At 35.6% G+C, this 24,235-nt stretch overlaps 3 protein-coding genes and 1 long non-coding RNA gene across 4 annotated transcripts in view; 3 read left to right on the top strand and 1 right to left on the bottom strand.

Annotated features, from left to right (window-relative positions):
• The window catches only part of LOC148995739 (cell adhesion molecule CEACAM3-like), a 35,720-nt gene extending 32,680 nt beyond the window's left edge, over positions 1-3,040 (top strand). The window contains exon 7 of the mRNA XM_089121707.1: positions 324-3,040. Coding sequence (XP_088977833.1) covers positions 324-467 — 144 coding nt within the window. The 3' untranslated portion in view covers positions 468-3,040. The remainder of the gene's footprint in view (positions 1-323) is intronic.
• Positions 3,041-4,885: 1,845 nt separating this feature from the next.
• LOC148995738 (uncharacterized) lies at positions 4,886-6,044 on the top strand. The gene is made up of 2 exons (XR_016146929.1): positions 4,886-5,166; positions 5,238-6,044. It is a non-coding gene; the product is annotated as an uncharacterized LOC148995738 (long non-coding RNA).
• Positions 6,045-7,594: 1,550 nt separating this feature from the next.
• LOC120486568 (uncharacterized) lies at positions 7,595-11,399 on the top strand. The gene is made up of 5 exons (XM_089121723.1): positions 7,595-7,698; positions 7,833-8,165; positions 8,653-8,991; positions 10,036-10,154; positions 11,268-11,399. The coding sequence occupies exons 1-5, from the start codon at positions 7,647-7,649 to the stop codon at positions 11,277-11,279; spliced, it is 855 nt and encodes a 284-aa protein (XP_088977849.1). The 5' UTR covers positions 7,595-7,646; the 3' UTR covers positions 11,280-11,399.
• A 9,403-nt stretch (positions 11,400-20,802) lies between these two features.
• On the bottom strand, positions 20,803-22,666 carry LOC148995737 (SLAM family member 5-like). The gene is made up of 5 exons (XM_089119110.1): positions 22,621-22,666; positions 21,627-21,947; positions 21,168-21,446; positions 20,935-21,054; positions 20,803-20,816 (listed from the first exon to the last, which is right to left on the bottom strand). The coding sequence occupies exons 1-5, from the start codon at positions 22,664-22,666 to the stop codon at positions 20,803-20,805; spliced, it is 780 nt and encodes a 259-aa protein (XP_088975236.1).
• Positions 22,667-24,235: the final 1,569 nt, after the last annotated feature.

Genomic DNA, 24,235 nt, shown 5'->3' with positions numbered 1-24,235 from the left:
TTTTTTGACACTACAGTTCACCAGTGAGGCAGTCAAATTAACACACACAAATTAACTAAATAACGGTTCATATAATACAACAGGGCAACTTTTGCCAGAGAGCAAGTGTTTTGTTAGACATCGCCAATTTTTTAATGTGAAATTGAAATCAAAATACTTCAATTTTTGTATTACTGAAGGACAGGAGATGACATTTTGATGCAGGTTTATAGACTGTGTTAAATATTGAAGAACTGAAAACCACAGTATTTTTGTGTTTGTGTAACTGAAACATCTATCCTTCTCATCACTTTAACCTTCTGTGAATCTGTGTTTTCTTACAGGATGCTGATGACCCACCAGCTGATCCCAATGCCATTCCTGTGGAGGACATGGAACATCCAGGTAATGCTGATAACCCACCATCTGATCCGGATTCCTTTCCTTTGGAGGACATGGCACATCCAGACTCAGGCCGAGGCTCCTAATAAAATAATGTAACATCATTTATAATTTTGATGCACTGAAGTGGACACTGAAGAGAATTTGGAAATGATGGAAAAAGATCAGCTGAAACTCTTTAATTGTCACTATTCCAAGATTTCAGTGATCGGTACCAATACGAGTGAAATTGGCATTTAGCCTTAAACACTACTTGAACGCTTGACCTCCCTACAACTTCAGAAATACCTCTAATGTGATTTAACGTGCCAAAATGACATTCGTCATCACAGTTTACTGAAGCATATCTGGTGAAAGGGAACAGGCTTCTGTTTGGGGAGAAGGTCTCAAATAGAGGTCTTAAACTATCAAGGTCCAATGCTGCAATGTCTATTATGTGTGCTATGTGGATGTCATGCGTGCTAAATGTTGCTCCTGGTAAAGTCTGAAAACAAATGTCTCTGAATCGAAATGTTCTTTCGTACCGTATACACACCGCACATGCATTGCACACGGATTATGTGTGAAACCTGTGGTAAAATAATGGGAACAGACTTTTCTGTGGGGAGTTGGCTGAAAGTTTAGCCTATTTATCCTAGCTAACCTCTCCTGCGCTGTCTCAACCCTTCACGTTTTCTGACAGTCCTCGCTTGTCCATTGACAGACTGACAGTTTCTGGATATGCAGTATTTGATGATCAACTTTCTTTGATTTCTGCAAGGAAACAAAAACGCAATCAGCTGATAAAGTGAAAATGAATTGCAGACCAACCTTATTAGGTAGAAGATTATTAATAGGAGACAAGACCTCATTAAAGTGTCTAATCTCTTTGCTAATTATAGCAAGAATGTAGAGCAGGAGTGTAAAACCCAATTTCTTATTAGCCACATCCTTACAGAGTTTAGTTCCAGCTCTGCTCCATCACATGGGCTGTGTCCCAATACCTGCTCCGCAGGGGGGCGAGGGTTGGCATGACCAATCAGGAGCTTGGCCCACCCTGACCCACAGCAAACAAGGACTGATTGCAAAACTGATCAGTCTGAGTTCATGGTTTTAGGTTTTCGCTGTTCGATATCAAAGTTCAGCTTGTTATATGTTAAAAGCAGTATTGTAAACTGTCATGTGTTGTATTGTAGAATAGGACTGTGGTTTCTTAAGTGACTGCCTTGCTTGGTTCTCTCTATTTCCTAGATAGAGTTCAGTGTGTAAAATCGGAGGGTCTTCTGTCCAGTCCTCTTGCAGTCTCTATGGGAGTGCCCCAGGGTTCAATTCTGGGGCCAATCCTATTTTCTATTTACATTAATGATGTTGCTAGTGCTGCTGGTGATTCGATTCGACACCATTTTTACATACATCCGGCCCTTCTTTGGATTGTGTTAATTGATCTTTAAACTAGTTTCAATGCCATACAATTCGCTTTTCGTGATCTCCATCTGTTTTTAAATGCTAGTAAGACTAAATGCATGCTTTTTTAATTTAGCATTGTCCATAGCTGCCAACCAGACTACCATCACTACTCTTGGCTGATTTAGTATATGTGGACTCTTACAAATATCTAGGAATGTGGTTAGACTGTAAACTTCACATTAATTATCTCAAATCCAAAATTAAATCTAGAATCGGCTTTCTATTTAGTCAAAAAAGCATCTTTCCAGATATGTCCTTGTAAAACTTACCATCCTACCAATCTTTGATTTTGGCGATGTTTTTTACAAATACCCTCTAAAGCTCTACTTGGTAAACTGGATGTCATTTATCATAGTGCTATCCGTTTTGTTACCAAAGCTCCATACACTGCTCATCACTGTAATCTTTATTCTCTTATTGGCTGACCCTCACTAATCCATTGGCTCCAAGTCATTTATAAGTCCTTATTAGGCATATCCCCGCCCTATCTTAGCTCCCTGGTAACCATAGCAACATCCACTCGTAGTATGCGCTCTAGCAGGTATATTTTACTGGCTGTCCCCAAAGCTTATATACTTCTTTTCGTCGCCATTCCTTCTAGTTCTCTGCTATGACTGGATTGAATTGCAAAAATCCTTGAGGTTCTAGAGGTTCCTATTTCCTTTACCAATTTTAACCCAATTTTGGGCAAAATATGGACTAACCCAGCCATTGGGTTAAAAATTTAATTTAAAAATGTAACTCAATGGCTGAGTTTGTCCATATTTTACCCAAAATTGGGTTAAAACAACCCAGCATTTTTTAGAGTGTAGTGTTATACTATATTTTGCTTTTTTTGATGGATTGGTTCATTGATTGTATGTTTGTTTATACATTTATACACTTGATTTTGTATTATATTGTGTTTTTGCATGTGTATTGGTTATTTTTGATTGTTTACTTATTTCTATGTTTATCTCTGAGTTGCTGTTTCGCTTTGTCTGCCAGGTCGCAGTTGTAAATGAGAAAATGTTCTCAACTGATTTTACCTTTTTAAACAAAGGTTAAATAAAATAAATAAAAATGTTTTTATTAACTTATTTAGTGGGGCTAGTGACATTTTTGGAAGGGAAAGTAGGCCCATGAACACTATTGAGCTCTGTGTTTTTATAGAGTCCCTTAAGACTAATGCTTTTGTTATAAAAATAAAGTTACAACATTTATTACTAGGGAACATTTTTTAAAAATAATGTTAAAACCCCGGCTCGCCAGTAATGTCACTTAGCTTACCTTACACCTGTTTTGGAAATTTTAATAATTAGTGAAGATTACTAGGTAGTCTGAGCCATGTGTTTCCACTGAACCTATTCCATGAGTAAAACACTGTATAGATGTGTACGTGGTTGTGGGTGACGTTTCAGGAACATATGGGACAGGACCTCTGACCTTAGGGACGGCCAGTTTACTTCAGTACCAGTTTGTGTCCATAAGTAGAGACTAACAGCAGTAAGGGCCTTATCTGGGTGGGTGAAAGGTACAGCGGGTGAAGAGAAACCTTGAAAATAATATAAGAGCTGTCTCATGTCTCCCTGAAGGCGTCTCACTCTCTCCACAGTGTAACTGCTGTGTTCGCGACTGGGCCTATTCTTGCAAGAATAAACACTTCTCTTTCTTTACTAATTTGACTCTGTCTCTTACGCAGTGAGATAAGCGTATCTATTTATAATTAGCTGGATCAGGTGTGTTTAATTAGGCTGTGGCCCTACAGAAACTGAGGTTTGACCCCTGATATAGTCAGTCTGTATTTTCAGACGTTCTAAACCTGATGCGTCATCGGGCGGATACACGTTTGCAGACCCATACTATATGATATTGTACCAACTTAATTGATAATATGCTGACATTTTTTTTAAAGTGCATCTCTTATTTTATGAGGTTTTTGTGTAGAGTTTTGAAATGTATACGCAACCGCTTGTGAAAATCTTTATCATTCAAACACTGAGAGCTTTAGCGTTTTTGATAACACTCTTACTCTTAGATAACAAATAGATAACAAAAATCCTGCATGATCTCATCCCAATATAAATTCACACTCACACGCTGATTATCTGATTATAATCAGCATGTGATCTTGAGGCAGTAGGGAGGTTAAACATTTGAAAGTGAAAATGCAAATGTCGCCATTGGTATGGAAGTACCGTAGGGTCATACAAATAAATGTATCCCAAGACACAAGTGAGATCACACTTTGTCTCAGAACTAATCATGTTTTTTTTTCTCTCAAAAACATGGCCACCAATGCACCAAAATACTCTATAGCCCATATCTTTGCTTCAGTTATCGCGTTAATGAAATTTTTGGGGTCATGGAATCCAATAAAAATAGTTTCAACTTAATATTTCAAATTATAATTTTCCCCATACCACGACAATTGGGGGTAAATATGCACTTTTCACATACAAATTGTGTCATCAGTTTGACTTTACTTATCTTTTTAAGCAGTGCATTTAAGCAGTGCAGCTACTTTTGTACATTACATTTGTAATTTTACAATTTGACATTCTTGTAGGAAATCACGGGCAAAAGAAGAGCGAGATCTTCCATCGAGTTATCAGCGTTCAGTCCAAAAGCCGCATCTCTGATGGTATGGGGGTGCGTACTGTAAGTGCAGACGGTTTGGGCAGCTTGCAGGTTTTGGAATGCACTATGACAGCTGAAAGATATATAATGCAATAAAAGAGCAACGTATGCTCCCGTCCAGACGACGTCTATTTCAGGGAAGGCCTTGTATATTTCAGCAAAACCACATACTTCAGCTAATACAACTGCATGAGTCCGGGAGAACATTTGGTGCCCCCTTCCCAACTATTTTGAGACCCGTAGCAGGCATCAAATTTGAAATGAACTCATTTATTGGATAAAAGTGTAAAATTACTCTGTTAAACATTTATTATGTTATCTATGTTCTATTGTGAACAAAATATTGGCTCATGTGATTTGAAAGTCTTAAAGCTTTCATTTTATTCAAATTCAAAAAAATGTCCCAACTATTCTGGAATTCGAGTTGTACAACACATGCTATTGCTCACAATCTTGGACAATCCAGGGAACGCCCTAACGGGATGTGTGTGACACTGCCTCTGCAAGAAGACAGCCTGATCCGTGTGCCACTTCCTGTCTGAGATCACTTCAGCTGCTCTGGCACAGATTTGTCCTGATGCTCAATGGTGTATCTGAGGACAACATCTCAACTGTGGATGCTGCACGACTCTCCCTCTTCTTCCTCAAAGGAAAAGACTTTGACACATGCCACCAAGCAGTGATGCTCTTCATCAGCACCTCCATCGAGAAGCTCATCAGGTAGGGGCATAACATAAACATGACTAAGAATAATGATCAGCCTTTGTATCTCTAATAATGTTTCTCTTCAGAGTGGACATGTATGGGGCAATACATCACTTGTCAAAGACCATGCAACAGTATCACCGTCTCTATGGGATGGCGGCAGGATTCCCCAGACTCTTCAGGGTCACGCCAGTGTGAATCATGTAATCCAACAACCTAAGGATTCAACAGCCTGCATGGCTCCAAAAAGTCTGGAGTTTATTGCCTCTTTGACACTTTTAGTGGTCCAACACATGTACAGTATGCAGCTGTGTGGGGTGTTTCCAGACATCTGAGACCTCATGCGTGCCAGTTTGCCCATGTCATATTGGAGATCTATGATTTTATCATAGTATTAAATTAACTATAAGTGTGTATAATTATGCATTAAGATGTATCTTTGTAATTCCTATTCTTTTTCACATCTTCTAGGTATCGTTTTAATCATCTGGGTCTCACTGAGTCAGACACCTACAAGAAATTACAGTAAAATGTGTTATTCTGTGCGCAAAAGCTTTCTGGTTAGAAATCACATCTTTTAGCAGATGACATAGACTATGCAGACGAAAGACGAAATAATTCTCTCCCGCGCAAAGTTTCCGAGTGTTATTATTGGTCAGTTCACCCAGGAGATGCGTGAGCTAAGCTTTCCTTAATACAAGGTGACCATTCGATATTCAAGATCATACGATTATAAATTGACCCCATGCAAGATTATCCAGACAATGGATCTATCTTAGACAATTGACATATTAATATTTAATTATAATTCGTTGTGATTAATTATTGATATATACAATTGATCTAATTTTGCCTGCCTTTATGGAGAACTGAATATAATTTGTTGTATTCAGATGACCGTTGGAAACTCTATGTATGCGATAATTGGACATATTCATGACCAGTTATTAAAATTATATCCCCTTTATTTGAGCTAAGAATTGCTACACCACCAACTCCTGTCTACAGCTGCCATTATTTCAAAGAACTCGCCAAAACTTGTCATTTGCAAGTGTAAGACTGACTTTAAGACACCCGGCAAATCTGCTGCATGCCGACCGAGTCTGCCTTGCATGTTTCTCTGGGGATGCTGTGGCTCATGACGTTCCCACAGTGGTGCAGACATCTAAATTTATTTACACTAAACTATAAGTCTTCATCATTAGAATATGGTAGGTCTGGCTTTGCTTACTTATAAACTGTGAGCATAGTTATGAACTTGTTGTCTCACTAATCAGTTCATTTGCACCCATAATACACATATTCAACACTTTAAGTTGTTATTTATTAAATTATTATTAAGTTGCGAATGGACTGTGTGTTTGGCATGTGTTTTTTTTAAAGTGCATACTACCCCTCCACTCACTCAGACAAACAGTCGACATTCGGGGACAGGCGCTATGGCAGCTGTCACAGTTGGAGGCATTTCACAGGAGGCAATTGGTGATTTTTGGTGACAGAAATATTATCTTCTTGAAGTCACCTAAAGGGCCTTAAAGGGATAGTTCACCCAAAAATAAAAATTAAGTCATTAATTATTACTCATGCTGTACTCTTGTCTCAGGCCCAGTCAATTTTTTTCACGTTTTGGATTTTCTCCATATAATGGACTTCAATGGGAACCAAACGGTTCAAGGTCCAAATGAGAGTTTCAGTGCAGCTTCAAAGGGCTGTAAACGACACCAGACGATGAATAAGGGTCTTATCAAGCAAAACGATCGCTCATTTTAAAAAATAAGTAAAAAAGTTTAAGTTTTATAAGCACAAATGCTCGCCTTGCTCTGTTTTGTGATGCGCGTTCGTGACCCTCCTGTTCGAACTCGTTCATCAAAATGAACAAATCTTTTTTCGAGACATGACTCGAAGGGCAGATAAGACCCTTATTAATCGTCTGGTGTCGTTTAAAGCCTTTTGAAGCTGCACTGAAACCGTTTGGTTCCCAATGAAGTCCATTATATAGAGAAAATCCTGGAATGTTTTCATCAAAAACCTTAATTTCTTTTCACCTGAAGAAAGAATGACATGGACATCTTGGATGACATGGGGGTGAGTAAGTTATCAGCAAAAGTTTTCTTAAAAGTGAACTACTCCTTTAAGAACAGAAAAAAAAAAATAATAACCTGATTTATGGCCGTTTAGGCTACTAGTTCAAGGGACTGTTGCAGATTTGATTTTGTGATTTTAAAGTAAAATAATAATGTAGTGTTCAAATCTCGTTAACGGACAGAAGTCTACAAATTCTTTAAAATAATAAAATCCACGCCTCGATGTTTAACAAAGCACGACGAATCCCCTGGCTGCATGCGTGTTAAACGTCACACCCCTTCTCCTCGTCATCGCGCGCTCCTCTATGAAAGTTTAAGTTATTGTTTTCATTAAAACGTCTCAAATAAAACAGAAGAACCATTTTATGGATCGGAATTAGCGGTCATTTTTCCGAGTGAAAAGTGCTGAAAATGAAGCTTTTCATTCATTCGTTCTCAATGATCATGTTTTTTCTCGACCATGGTAAGACTTTAGAATCTCTCTTTGAGTCAACGATAAAACCGATGCATGAGTGAACATATGTAGATAGCGAAAGGGGACATTGTTGAAATCACACAATATGTTTTTGTTTGACTATTTAACCGTTTCTTCCTCAGGTGTTTTCGGTGTTAGATCAGCTGATGAAGTGTCAGTGCTGGAGGGAGATTCAGTCACTCTATACACTGGTGTTCAAACAAACCAACAAGATGATATTAGATGGTATTTTAATGACACTCGAATCGCTCAAATCAGTGGAGATCTCAGTAAGATCTGTACAGATGATCAGTGTAATAAAGACACAGAGAGATTCAGAGATAGACTGAAGCTGGATCATCAGACTGGATCTCTGACCATCACACACACCACAAACACACAGTCGGGAGTTTATAAACTACTGATTATCAGCGGCGACAGGAACAGTGAAACGATCTTCAGTGTTAATGTTCACGGTGAGTCATTAATGTTTATTATTTTAAACTGTATGTAGCCTACTTAAATCATATCGTTAATGTTTATTATTTTCACAACGATATTAAGAGTTATTTTCTTAATCTGTAGTTTTTAATTCACATATAGTATAAAGATAATATTTACAAACTTGCTAGCTTAATTGTCTCAGCACGTTAATCAAAAAGTTCGTTTTGATTTAAAATAAAATAATTTCTATTTGCAAGCTATTTGTTTTAAAAGTATTTTTGTAGGCTAAAGGAAGTTGTATTTTAGCTCAGATGACCGTGTTTAATCACATATCTGATCTCCTGATTAAATGTGAATACAAATATGCAAAATGGGTTTAAAACAGGCATAAATGGTTCTTTTCAGATCAATAGTTAAGAAGGGGCGTGCATTTGCATTCATGTGCAGTTCGTTCTTTTGTCCTGTAGTTTATTTGTTTTCCTCAAAAAGATCCTCTGCAGCTGTTGTTTTGTGTTTCAGGTGTTTCTGCTTCTGAATTATATGAAGTGAATAAACAGGAGGGAGAATCTGTAACTTTAGATCCTTGTGAAATAAGGAAACCAAATGATGTGATGAGGTGGTATTTTAATGACACTCTCATCGCTGAAATCACTGGAGATCCAAATAAAACCTGCACAGATGTTCAGTGTGAAGATGGTGATGAGAGATTTAAAGACAGACTGAAGGTGAATGTAACCAGATCTCTGACCATCACGAACATCACAATCACTGACTCTGGAGAATATAAACTACAGATCATCAACATCAACAGCAGCTTCAGCATCACTAGAGTGAAGAGATTCAATCTTACTGTCATTGGTGAGTGTATAATTATCAATGCATATCCATTGATTATTTTTTAAGGGATAGTTCACTTTGAAATTAATTTTTGGTATGTTTTATCTTACCTCAAGGGCATCCACGATGTAGGTGTCTTTGTTTCCATATATTTTCAATTTTGATATTTTTAGGTCAAACCGTTCTTGTCTGTCAGTCATATAATGGAGGTCTATGGTCACCACCTCAAAGAGCATGCACAGAGAAGTCCAAATTAAACATGATTTAATGACTCCTAAATGCAAGTACACATTGATGGCCTAAGACACGAAACGAGCGGTTTGTGTGAGAAAACGAACAGTTTTTATATTGTTTTTACCTCTTGTAATCACAGATTGTTTTTATATGATCCTCATAGACTAATAGCTGATATTACTATTGATAGTTGTTTAGTAATGCAATGTTTTAAAGTCTTAAATTGTGTGCACCTGCCCGGGGACTGTGAATGAAAATTAGCTTCGGCTAACTCTGGCACAAAGCATCTCTTCGTAAGACTAATGTATTTTGTGCATTGTCCCTGATAAATAAATAAAGGGAAAAAGAGAGTCACAAAGCGCCCGCGGCCTCACTTGAACGTGACAAAAACGATATAAATACCGTTCGTTTTCTCACACAAACCGCTCATTTCATGTCGAAGGCCTTTTTTTACGAGTCATTAAATCATGTTTAATCTGGACTTCTCTGTGAATGCTCTTTGAGGTGGTGACCATAGACCTCCATTATATGACTGACAGACAAGAACGGTTTGACCTAAAAATATCAAAATTGAAAATACTGCGTAAACAAAGACACCTACATCTTGGATGCCCTTGAGGTAAGATAAAACATATCAAAAATTAATTACAAAGTGAACTATCCCAAAGTTCACAATGCTGAGAAGCTGTTTTAGCTGCTGTTGCTAAAAATTACAATTAATATGTTAAATCAATATCATATAACTGAAAATCAATGTAAAAAAGGTGTATCAGTCAATATTGTTACGCACTGGATGGATTATCAGCCGCTGTTTCTCTTCATCTGTTCCAGGGTCAGGTCTGTCTTCAGGTGTTGTAGCAGGAATATGTGTTGGTGTTGTTCTGCTGGTTTCTGCAGTTGTTACCGCTGGTGAGATTTACTACCGTCGCCGCAAGTTCAAGCAGTACCAGGTATTACACACCGCTGATTTAGCAAGACATGACATTTACTATGCAAAAATCCTTTAAAAGAATAGTGATATGAATAAATGTCATATTGTTAAATAATTACAATTCATTTTTAAACATAAGGTGGTAAAAGTTATGTTGTTTTTTTTTATTATCAAATTATTTGATTGACATGTGTTTAACGTTGCTCTATATGTGTATTTAAGCCCTCAGTTCTTTCAATTTGTCGATGTTTAGCTGATTTCACACAGAGATTCCTGAAAATACACTGATAATGTGTCCTGGATTCGTCCTAGTATCTGCTGATTTTGGTTCATTCACACTGCCAGTGATTTCACACACATCGTGACATTAGACTGTCTTGTTTGACAGATTTTTTCACCATTCCTTAATTCATTGATGAACACAAACTTTTCTCTTTGTTCCTACAAATCCTGTTCATGTGCTGCGTGAATGTTGGGCTCGTCCCGGGACTGATCCCAATGTTACCCAGTCCCCATTCTGGGATCGATCCTGAATCTCGGGAAGTGTTTGTGTTTGCACAGAATGCTTTCTCCATGGCAATTTTCTGTGATCAACAGAGTGTGAAATGGGTTTCTGCTTGTTGAATAAGTCTTTAATTTCACAGTTCCATGAATATAGCAATTGCAGACTTAAGCCGTATTCGCACGGGATAAGCATTACCTGGTGACGTCTAGTCATTTGTAATAATTGCAGAGGTTGCCTGAGATCTTAATCCCATTCAAATCGGACATAAGTTGTAAAGAATGAATTACCCCGGAAATGACCTACTATATTTCACAGAACACGGAAGTCCTGTGATAATATTAGTCCCGTGCAAATCAGCATTTTACCGGATCGAATATATTTTCTCCAAGGTTTTTGTTTCATATGCGCCTTTTTATCCATCTTTCGCAAAGAATGAATTCAAGAATTTCAGATGCGATGTTAAAATCATACTACTTCACTTTTTTGATTATTGTAGTATTATATTGTAGTATAAATATTTAGTAAAAGAAAACCTCTGTACAAACAACTGAAAAAAAAAACACAATTTCAATTTAATTTATCCTTCTCATTTCTTCTAACCTTTTGTGAATCTGTGTTGTCTTGCAGATGCCTGAATGAACGAGATGGGAAAGGGGATTGAGGACAAGACAAACTATAGAATAATCATTGAATTGAACACTAAAGAGATTTAGAAAATGATGGAGAGAGGACGATCAACTGAAACTATTCCAGGGATGGGTGCCAAAAAGTACAAGTAAAAGTACTACAGTCAGATGTCTACTTAAAGGAGTAGTTCACTTTAAAAAAAAAAACCTTTTACTGATAATTTACTCACCCCCATGTCATCCAAGATGTCCATGTCTTTCTTCCTTCAGTCGAAAAGAAATTAAGGTTTTTGTTAAACATTCCAGGATTTTCTCTATATAATGGACTTCATTGGGAACCAAACGGTTCAAGGTCCAAATGAGAGTTTCAGTGCGGCTTCAAAGGGCTTTAAACGACACCAGACGATGAATAAGGGTCTCATATTGTTTGCAATCTGGATAGAATATTTCCTGGAAACTGAAACAAGGAAATAATTTACATTTCTTTAATGTTCATGATACAAATAACAAGATTCATTCATGAAGTCTGTAATCTGTGTCTCTAAAATATGTTTTGTGTGTGTTACCATTACCAAGTAATAATGAATTATTGAGTTATACATTATTATAACACTAATGCACTAAACTTTTACCAACAGTTATTAGTGATTACAGTAAAACTAATATTAGAAAAGAAATTGGAATTTTTTTTTAAAAAAAGACAGTTTTTTTAATAGTATGTATAATAACTGTAGTTTCTGGGGGAAATTATTAGTATTATCATTTGCTTTATGGTTTTTCACAATTAATGCATATTTTTTTTAACAAGTTATGAACAAAATGAATAACTCTAACCTTTAAACACATACTGACCGCTCAAACTCTTCCAGTAATACCCAATACTCATGCAGAACCTGTTCACTCAACAGATCGCAATACATTTTTGGTACAGATGTAAATGCATGATCTGAATTAGTTTTGAGGATTCAAGAGTCAACATGCTAAACTGATCATACAATACCAATAATTGGTAAAAGTCTTTGTATTTAGCACATTCTTTAGATCAGACTGAGGCTGTCGCTGGAGATCTGCTACTTTTTAAGATTTAAGTTTATTTATTTCTCTCATGCTGACAGGCACATAATCTACGTGATCTTCCTCTTCAACTTTCTGTAAAAAAAAAAAAAAAAAAAAAAACACCACAGAAGATAAAAAAAATGTGTAAAATTCTTCCTGATTGCTTGAGAGACAGAGTGTTTGATAAAATCCTCATACGGATGAGATGACATGAAATTGGCAAATTTGAGGAAAAAGTTTACTGACACTGAATCAGATGATACCAGGTGTTGATACCAGGTGTTGCTGCATTGCTGACATTGATAAAGACCTGTATGTTTATGTTATCATTTTAAGATTGACATCATGCTGCTATCACATACTTAAATTGTCCTCTCCGGATGCTAATTCTTACATACACCTTTTAATCCAAGGCTTTTAAACTTATTCTTACAGCACATTTTCTGTAAGTGTAAGTATTACGTGTAAGTTTTTGATTTACTCTGAGCAGGCGGTGTATTTAATGTTAAAATTTTATATTTCACTGTCATTTGCCAAAAACCTTCAAGGCTCGAAAGATATGTGTGTATGTTCATGCGATAAATGGCAATTAAAAAAATCTAATGAACATTCTTTGAACAGTGAATTCCTAGTTTAGCCACTAGATGGTGGTCTAACACAGCATGCATATGCTTGTATCAGTAACAGTAAACCAGCTTGTTTATAATTAAGACAATATAGCATAATTTGGTAAGAAACATTACCAGACTTGAGTGACTTAAAAGAGAAATGACAAAATGTATATTTAATTTATTTTATTTTCTTTGAACTGTTATAATCAGAAAAATACATGCAGCAACTATTTTGTGGAGAAATATAATTACCATGTTCAATCGCTCTATGGCAATGGCAAAGTGAATATTATTAATAACCTTTATAGAAACAGTAGGATAGTAATGTGCCGAAGTGATGACGTCACTTTGTAGGACAACTCGGAAGCTAGCGGCGCACGGGTTCCCTCGGTCGAAAAGCAATGCATTTTCCCCATAGACTTCTGGAAAATCGCAAAAAAAAGATCTGTGTTTAACAAAGAATTGTGACCCTTACACGTTTTGTCTATCAAGATAATCTTTACAAGTTAAAACACAATCAGACACAATAAAGTTGAAAAAAAAAAAAAACCACAAGCAGGTTATAACTGTGTGTTCTATGTCATAGATCAAAACGTGGAAATATTTAGAAGTTTTGTTCACCACAGACCTTATTTCAGGCGATTTAGCAAAAACCCATTCAAAAATCCCATAGGCTTTAGAGCGAAGGAACCGTAATGCTAAAATGCTAACTCACTTCCGCGTTTTGGCCCACAGAGTGAGTGGGAATATGATTAATCCCTCTAGTGGTCAAGTGTTGATTTTGATCTTTGGAATAGAAATACAGAGAGGTTTGAACAGAGGAAATTATTTACGTTTGGAAGAACATGACAGCTCTTAGTTATTCATTGTCAACAACCCAAAGTAAGAACTTAGACCGTTTCATGCTCTTTATTTGATAAAAAAAAAAACGAATGTTTTTGTGTAGGCTACTGGATTGTTCGCGACATCTTTGAGCGGGTTCCATTTTTACTTATCAGTTTCAGTCCTGTGTTCCAGACATGAATGAGTCCTAAAATAATGTGTTGTTGAGGAGACGTGTTATTCTTTTCACTGTCCAGAGTTAAGATTTTAACCCGAATGAAGATGAATCAGATACACATTGAAGGAGGGAACCGAGACATCAAACCAGAAGATCACAGAGACTGAGAATAACACAGAGATGTGGGCACTTTCACTTGTAAACAACACTCAGAGCACCCTAGGTACTCACATCCACCACCAGATGCATTTGCTAATAATATTAATTTATCAAATAGCCTATATATATATATATATATATATATATATATATGAAGACTCAGTTCAGATGCAAAAGCCTCTAAATGCCATTTGAAATTTTCTTCTAAAATGACCATTTTTATCAAGCTTGTATATTTAAGTTCAGTAATTTCACTTAAATGACAATTAATAGGTAATCTTCATTGCCATTTAAGTGAAATTACTGAACTTAAATATACAAGCTTGATAAAAATGATAATTTTAGAAGAAAATTTCAAATGGCACTTGTTGTCTGAACTCTTCATATATATATATATATATATATATATATATATATATATATATATATATATAGGCTATTTGATAAATTAATAGTATTATATTATAATAATAATAATGAAAGTATATATATATATATATATATACTTTTATTTAAAACAAGTAATTTGTATTGTTAAAAGGATTAACACTCCTTCACACTAGTGTTTTGTTCCCTGATTCCTCATCTGCAGGTGTTGGTTACACAACTGGAACTGGAGCAGGAGTGGATATCTTGAGCTGTCCTAGCTGTATCTGGACTTTACCACTATCAATGACATTAAAGGTGAGATTTTCTGTCTAATTAATTATAATCTTCATCTCATTTTATAATTTCCAACCTTAATGTCTTCTGCTGAACACAAAGGAAGATATTTTGAAGAATGTCAGTAAGAGAGTTGACGAGTCCCATTGACATCAATGGATTATCCAATCATTATCAATGCGTAAGAGATACTCCGAATCAAACTGTCTTTTGTAAAAGTATTTATTCTTGCATGAAGGACTCAGAAGTTACGCAGTGGCACGAGTGAGACACTGAGAGGAAGAGCCGAGCAGCTTTTATATTATTCACAAGGTCTTTATTCGGCGGGTAAATGGTCTGCATTTATATAGCGCCTTCATAGACCTAATGGCCATCAAAGCGCTTTACATATTGCCTCACATTCATCCATTCATACACCGACGGCGGTGTCAGCCATACAAGGCGCCATCCAGCTCATGGGGTGCAGCTGGGGTTAGGTGTCTTGCTCATGGACACCTGGTCAGGTGGAACCGGGGATTGAACCACCAACCTTTCGGTTTGTAGACAACCTACATGAACCACTGACCCCGTTCACGTTCAAGATACGACACATTCTGTTGTATATCCTTCTATTCATCAAGACTTAGCACTTAAGACCACTAAAGGTAAATACTAGTGTAAATACTAGGTCAAAGGTCCCTTCCCAGCTGTTCCCAAAGTGTCTTACCCCTGCATTACCGTAGGTGTACAAACATACATTTATCTTGTTCACATATCACAATAAAAACATATGACCCACACTACTTTGTAATACCTACTAAGGATCAATGATTATAAAAAATTCCACAAGACCATCAACTGTTTGATGACCAACATTCTTTAAATTATCTTATTTTGTGTTCAGCATAAGAAGCAAAAGTGTTCATACAGATTTGAAACAACTTGAGCGTGAGTAAATTATGAGTCAATTTTCATTTTCAGAGTTAATAAGGCACCTTTTGAAAGCGTATCACCCCAGTGACCGCTTTTGTATTTTTCTTTTCTGGGAGTTTAGTTTCAGTAGTTATTTCCAGCTCTAGCAATAATGTAGCACTGCTTAACTTCAGGATCACTGCATGTGTATTTAAGACTATCTTGTTTATGCACACAAAGCATGTGATATTTAAATTTCTCAAAGTACTATCATAGTTTGATTTGAGATCTTTTTTTTGTCAGACATAGTTCAGTATTTTGCACTATTCTTTTTTTTTAGCAGAAGTTAACGGCTTCATGTGAGCAGGAATGGAAAAAACACCTGCGACGACATGCTTTTCACACAAACGCTCAGACTGACACCTCAGACATGCATCCACAAAAACATGCAATTCACACCTCAGAGATGCACTCACAAACTGCCATCAAACATGCCCATGCAGAAGCTGTTTGTCTACCCAACAGATCAAACCACATATCTGTGCAGATGTCTAAAAAAGAGACCACATCCAGGGTTTACTTTGACTCCTTTTGACAAATAGTTTGCATCTACGTTTTACACTTTGACTTTAAGAGTAACACATAAAACTGCTCCAATGGGCCACAGGATTTATATGATTTATTTAATTAATCCATTGTTAATATCACATTTTAAACTCCTTCGGGATGATCCTGCTGGATGTCTGCTGTGATTTGCTCAATCCCAAAACTCATGGACTCAGAGTCTGAGTTTTTTCAGCAGGTTCCCTGTGAAATGGTCACACAATCTGGGTCTTGTACTCAGATTCGTGCATAAACCACACAAGTAGTATAATCTTCAACTTTCTGTAACAAAAAATGCAAAACACAAGATATAATAATAAGAATAAATGAGATTGTGTATGTGTGTGTGTCACGCTCCTGGTGGCACAAGCACACGATGACCAAGATGAATAAAAAATCAAGTCTTTTATAAAGATTCTAAAAGAGAAAACTTTTCTCAGGATTTAGGGACTTTGGAGTTGGTCTACGTGCATTTACACCTTAGGAACTAAATGAAGTTCTGGGTAAATATCAGTGTTGGGAGTAACGCATTACAAAAGTAATACAAGTAGCATATTACTTTTTGCTGTAGCGCAGTAGTGTAAGGCATTACTAATCAATTTTCAGTAATATTTTACTCGTTACATGTTCAGTGAGGCTTGTATTACAGTGTAGCTATTGTCTGCTTTTACTTCTTAAAGGCAACAGACTATGTGAAAGTTTTAAAGCAGTCTTTTAGTGCCAGTTCAGAGCGGTCGCATCTGTAACATTGTTTTTTCCTCATAAATGCGAACACGAAAACTAAAATAAAATGAATATTTTAAGGTCTATGGAGACTGGAGAGCCAACCCTTCCTCATCCGATTTGCGCAGTGTAATTACAAAAAATATATTTTGCCTCCTATTTTTTTTTTTGTCACGCATGAATGTGTGTCTTTTCCCTAATATTAAAAATAAAACATAGACTGATATTTGTTTAATGTCTGGAGTCCTTTAAGGAAGTATATATGTTTCAATACATGAATTTTCTGAGAATTTTTATTTCAAGTTTTGACTGCAAATGTCATCATGTCCATAATGCTGGACTTCCCCAATTTTAAATAATTTATCCTCAACTAGTTTGTGGTGTAGGTCCACGTATTTTATAATGTTAACTTCAAATAATTTAAAGATAAGGCAGCATTGGATCTGGACGGTAAGGAGAATAACGCTGGAGTTGGAAGAGGTGTGTCGGGATTCTGTAGGTTCGTGGATCTGAGTCGTGTGGCGAATCGCGATTTCGGTTTCATATTGCATATCGTTACAGCCCCAAAGTTAAGTTCTACTTAGTTATTTTGGTGAAAGTAACTCAAAAGTAATACATGAGTAATGTAACGCATTACAATTCTGAGACAGTAATATTGTAAGGTAATGAATTACTTTTAAATAACAGTAACAAGTAATACCTAATGTATTACAGTTTGGAAGTAACTTGCACAACACTGGTAAATATTTCCCCCTTCAAAAGTACCTGCTCACAAGGTATACTTTCTCCAAGTTCAGGAACTGTATTTGGCCCTCACTAAAAAAAGTTTGGACACCCCTGGTTTAGAGTTTGTTTTCAGTCATTGCCCTTTTTCCACTTGTCTGAGTTCGTCATTTCTTACCATGTTTCCTTTTTTGATTACTCATTCTGTTCAACTGTCTCTAAAGTAGTTCCCTTTGTTTGTATTTAAGTCCTCGTGTTTCATTTGAGTTTTTTTTTCCGATCTCGTCAGTAATTACGGTTGTTACCTTTCCTCCTATCTACTGAGGTTCATGTTGTGCAGTGTTGTAAGTTACTCCAAAAAAGTAATTAATTACTAGTTACTAATTACCTCTTCAACAGTGTAATTAGATTACTGTACTAATTACTCTCTCTAAAAAGTATTTCATTACTTTTAATTAGTAATTACTTTTAAAATCCCATATCAATCTCAACCAGCTGAATAATACAAGGATAGACATGAATCTGTTTTAATTCTTTCAAATAAATACTATAAAATTGCATGAATTATCCTTAAACTGACCACGGTGGAAATTACATTTTAAAAACATACTTTTTAGCATCAGACAATACATTTTGATGTTAAACCCACTATTGTTTTATGTCTGATCTCATGACATTTCACACTTTTTTCGTACATATTTTCCAATAATTCATACGAATTTGTACAAGTGCGGTCGTACTATTTTAGACACCTCATAAAATGCATACCAGTCGCTGTGAGATCGGATTGATCTACACACAGTATTTACCTCAATTACATCAGAAGTAACTGTAATTAAATTACAGATAAATGAAGAGTAATCCTTTACATTTTCAAGGAAAAAGTAATTAAATTACAGTTACACCCAACACTGATGTTGTGGATTATCCATTAAACAGTCCCACCAGGATTTCACGATTTTTTTGTGTGATTTTTGCGATCAAAATGACTGATTTTGTGGTGGTAATTTCCAAAAATTTGTGAAAAAATTTGCGATTTATATATAACATTTACCATAATAGTATTTAGTCCTTCCAAAAAAACGCTGAGTTTTTTTTTGTGTGATTGTTGCGGGCAAAAATTGATTGATTACGTGGCCCGTTTTCTTTAAAAATGCGATGGAATATGCGGGATACTTATGCAATTTTATGCGATGAAATTGCAGGAATTTGCAAAAATTGAGGGAACTTGCAAAAATTGCGGTTTGATGAAAAAGAGAAAAAAAGTGATTCCCCCAACATCCTGTTCTCACTAGGCTAATGTAAGAGTCATTTCTTATTACTTCCTTTGATAAGCAAGCATACTACATCATAGAAAGTGCTGGGAATATTTAATTTCCCATCTTGTTTTATTTCAGACTGTAACGAGTGTAAATAAGGTGTGGCCCCTTTAAGAGCTGCGCGCTCCCTGTTGAACTCTCTGCCGTGTTATATGTGCGCCTCGAACACCCCATGTGTGCGGGTAATTTCTGTTTGATGCTACTTCTTTTATATTATGTTGTTTATTAAGTAACGATGTGACGGTAGAACGTGTGACAGACAGTTATATGAGTTCGATTTGTGAGATTTCAATCGCCTCCTGCGATTCTGTCTGGCGTCGCGTAATTGGGTCACTTCATAACGTTCCCATGGAAACAGGGGGAAATGGCTGCTCTTGTGTGAAGCAAACGCAACATTTTTCAACTTTCTGCTAAGATACATGTGACTTTTTTTGCAACGAAAATGCGAGGATTATGAAATTATGCAAACCCCGCATATTTTGCACGGAAATCGGCAATTTATGCGGCGAAAGTGCGGCGTATTTGAAAAATATGCGGACCTTGGCTGATTTTGCATTGAATTCAGCGATCGCATAATCGCGTTTTTCTGGAGGGACTGATTAAAGACATTTGATGGATAATCATATTCATATCATCATATCATCTCTGTTGTTTGTCATCAACAACCGTATGTGACAGAAGACCAGACCGAAGACAAGATATTCGCGGCGTCGCAACAGTGTGAGGTTTATGTGATAGATCATTATTATATGAAAGCCCATTTCCACCACATAAGAAAAAAATGTATGCTCTGATAAAGTGAAAAATATTAGATACAAAACTCAAAGTTATGACATTCTAAATCAAAATTATTTTATAATTAAACATTTGAAGTCAGAATTTCGACTTTGTGATATTTTCGAATTTTGAAGTGCTATTTTGACTTTTTAATCTCATAATTTTGATTTAGGATGTCATGATTATTTTTTTTTTGTCATTATTATGATTTACCAGAGCGTGATTTTTTTTTCTAATGTGGTGTAAATGGGAGTCCATATTATGCAGACAAAAACACAAGCACACAAATCTACATCGGACTCTCTGCTGAAATGAAACAAATACTCAACAAAAAAACAATTGTCTTACCGATTTTTTCTGTGTGTTTCTTTTGTTGAATGTTGCCTCAGTGTAAGTGATCTCTTCTTCACGAGTCTCAACTGTTTGAACAATAATGGATGCATTAAAAAAACAACAAGATTCAAACAAGATCTGGTTCTTCACAAGCTAAATATGTCTATGTCATTATTAGGGCTTTCTAAGTTAACAGCATTAAGTGGTCAAAAACGGCATTAACAAATTTCAATTGGATTAGACCTACAACGTTTACCACACACAAAAAGAGTATGTATCGTGAAATTTGGAGAGACACATAAATGAGATGTTTACTTGAAAAGTAAAGTATTTTACATTATTTGTATTTAAAAAGCTTTTAAACCCAACAAGCGCAACAAAAGTCATCATTCATATATATTTTAATCTGAGCACTAGAATCATCTTTGCACAAGTACGCCTACATTCAATAATGGAGACAGCTTTAACAAAAAATAAATAATAAAATAAACATTTATGTTTTTGCATTTGCAGTGTTGATGCTGTTTGAGAAATACAGAATCAGTTTTTTTTTTGTGTGCAAGTGAGACGCGTAGCCTAAAGAGCGACATTATGTCATTATATAGAAATAGACATGAATTCTGATATGAGTGTGATCAACAGAAATTGTCAAACACAATAATAGACATTAGTTTGGTTTCAAAGGATGAAAACTAGAACATTATGCATGAGAATAATTTTAGTTAAATAATTTAGGCTAAAAAATTTAGAGCATATTTTCAAATGATTATTTGTTATATTTCTTGTTTAAAAGTAGAATATAATACTTGCCTTCTTTGTCAATTTTTCTACATTTCCTGCAGATCCAGAAGATCCAGAATCCTGCAACAATCATCAGAGATCCGGCCGAGATCAACACTATCAGAGACACTGGAGGAAGAGTGTGTGTGTCTGTGTAATGATGAAGAAAGAAGTGAGCGCATTAGTCTGATCTACAACAGAAGACAGAGATCAGGTCAGTAAACACACACACACACACATATATCTGATGAGTGGTGGTGTACCTGCACATGTGTGTCTGCAGAGTGTGTTGATGTCCAGATGTGTGGTCTGGTTGCTGATGGGATTGTTCAGCACACAGCTGTAGGTGTTTTTATCCTGATATTCCACCTCCAGAGGTAGAGAGAGACTGATGCTGAGATCACACACACTGATGCTGGACAATACACTCATTCCTGCGTACCAGGACAGAGTCGCACCACTCACATTCAACACTGAACACACCAATGAACAATTTGATGAAGATGAACAGTTTCTACTGATGACAGGAACAGGCAGACGAGCTGAGAAATGAGAGAATGAGCAGAAATATGAATTAGTGAATAGTAATACACTTTGTGTTGAGTGAGTGTTTATGTGTTCATGGTCAGTGAATGTGTCTATTATCTCAAACTATAAAATGATAAAACATTTGAATATGTAAACAGAATATATGAACGTTTGGACAGATGATCTCTACTCACCATAGACAGAAACATTGAATGTTTTTGATGTCAGTTTCGCTCCCTTTATCTCTAGTCTATAAACTCCAGTGTGTTCAGTTGTGGTGTGTGTGATGGTCAGAGATCCAGTTTGATCGTCCAGCTTCAGTCTGTCTCTGAATCTCCCATCAGGAACATCATCATATGTGGAGAAGATTTGCTTCTTCTTTTTAATTTTAGCTATCAGAGACTTTTCAGCTCCAAATGTCCACAGTATGTCTTCTAGTTCCTGTATTTCAGTAACATCAGTGTTTAGAGTAACAGAATCTCCCTCCATCACTGACACTGAATCACCAAACACACCTGATGAACACACAGATTTACACAGATTAACGCTCCTGATGGTTTTAGCCTGAAATCAGCAAATGTTTTGATTTAATATTGAGATCATCCAGAGCATAAGAGAAACACAACATGTAAAACGTCAACTGTCTTTATAAGCCGTTACTGTTACAGAGAAACTGTCAGAGTCCAACAGAGAGAGAAAACACAAATGTCAATTTTAAACAACACAACCCAACACAGACTATTTAATACATTAAAAACATGAATGCACAAGATATAAACTCAAAGAAAACCAAAAACAGCAACAACCTTTGCAGTCATACAGCTTCTCGAGGAGTTTAATTTAAAGTATCTTAAATGTAAAGTAAAACCAGTTTTGTAAGTCCGGTGTAACAGCATTATTATAGATAAATCTTGATTTAATCTCGATTGAAACTTAATCTTTATAGTGCATCACATCCTTAATCTTAAAATTTGTTTTAACATTATTTATAGTTTTTAAAGTTACATAACATCTTGAAAATTAATACATGATTGAAAGTACCGTTTTAATTGGATATTTTAATAATATTTCTTAAATAAATGAGATTTACATCATTAGATAGTCTGTGTATTAGATCAACTTAAATGAAAATAACCTGATTTGAACAATAGCAGGCACTTTCTTTTTTTTATGTTCTTAATGACTTACCAGTGAGACACCAGCCACACACACAGAAAACAAACATGCGAGACATTTTCTTCAGTTGTTCAGCATCAGATGTGACAGCAGAACTGATGTGTGAATCCTCCCACCGCCGCTTAACCCTCCTCACTCACTGCGTTTGCATAATGTTAGAGATCATCTGACCCTTCTTTTAAGACTGTATACATATTTTATATTTTTATTAAAAGTCAATAAAATCAGTATCTTAAACCTGTGTACCTTATAATATAATGGTTCATATTTGATTTAGAATCAGAATTAGCCTCATTCGCCGAGTGTGTGCAAGATGAGAAACTGTTTAACACTGCATGAGGTAGAAAAATATAGAAAAAATATCATATTTATCTTTTAAAAAGTTTGGAATACTTTTTTTTAAAGTGAGGGGGCCGTGATGATGAATTCAATGCATTTAGTGGTTTAAAACTGCTGTTATTGAAAACACACCAGATGGCGCCACTCAAAAAAGCAATGACAACAGACATTTTATTCTATAAACCAAAGTAATCTGTGTTTAATTGAGTTTGTTATAATAGGCATCAGTAGGCAGTGCAGTGATCAGGTTGGTCTGTTTCTTTTATAGTGTATTATATTGTTTCTTATGAGAACAGCAGTAATAGCGCACCCTATCGGCTAAAAGTAGCACTGTTATTAGAGAGATGTGATTTTCTGCTTTAGACACTAGAGAGCGATAATGTGTGTGGATACTGCTTCATAATATTGATAATATTCCGTTTTCTATTCATTTAAACAGGAGTAGATTATGTGATAGAGAACAGTGAAGTGTGGGATCAATGTTTAATAAAGTCTACAATCTACATTTTCCATGTGTATTAAATGAATACAGCAACAACATTTCAGACATAACTTGTGCATGTGCAAAAGAAAAAAAAAACATTATAACCAGACAATGTGATACCAGAGTGAAAACAAAACAAACAAAGAAGTAAAAGATCCTGGAAAATAATACATGTGAACTAAGGTGTGTGAGTCAGCTCATTTGCATACACAGCTTGATGCAACAGTTTAAAAACATTTTTTTTTTTAAATATATAGAATAATTGTCTTCAAGTTCACTCAGAGTGCTCTGTAAAACTCTGTAATATATATATATATTTATATGAAGAGTTCAGATGCAAAAGCCTCTAAGTGCCATTTGAAATTTTCTTCTAGAATGATCATTTTTATCAAGCTTGTATATTTAAGTTCAGTGATTTCACTTAAATGACAATGATGATTACCTATTAATTGTTATTTAAGTGAAATTACTGAACTTAAATATACAAGTTTGATAAAAATCATCATTAAAGAAGAAAATTTCAAATGGCATTTAGAGGCTTTTGCATCTGAACTCTTCATATATATTTTTATATATATATTAGGGCTGTGCAAAAGTTAATTGCGATTAATCGCATCCAAAATAAAAGTCTGTGTTTACATAGTATATTTGTGTGTGCTGTATATAATTATTTTGTATATATAAATACACACACATGCATGTATATGTTTAAGAAAATGTGTTATTCCTAAATAAAATATTTATATTTATATAATATAGATTATGTATTTATAAATATATACAGAATTTAAGCGCAAATAATTC

This window comes from Pimephales promelas, chromosome 2, assembly GCF_988280905.1.
Source record: "Pimephales promelas chromosome 2, fPimPro1.hap1.1, whole genome shotgun sequence".
Lineage (NCBI taxonomy): Eukaryota > Metazoa > Chordata > Actinopteri > Cypriniformes > Leuciscidae > Pimephales > Pimephales promelas.
This window is presented reverse-complemented; position numbering and strand designations above follow the sequence as displayed.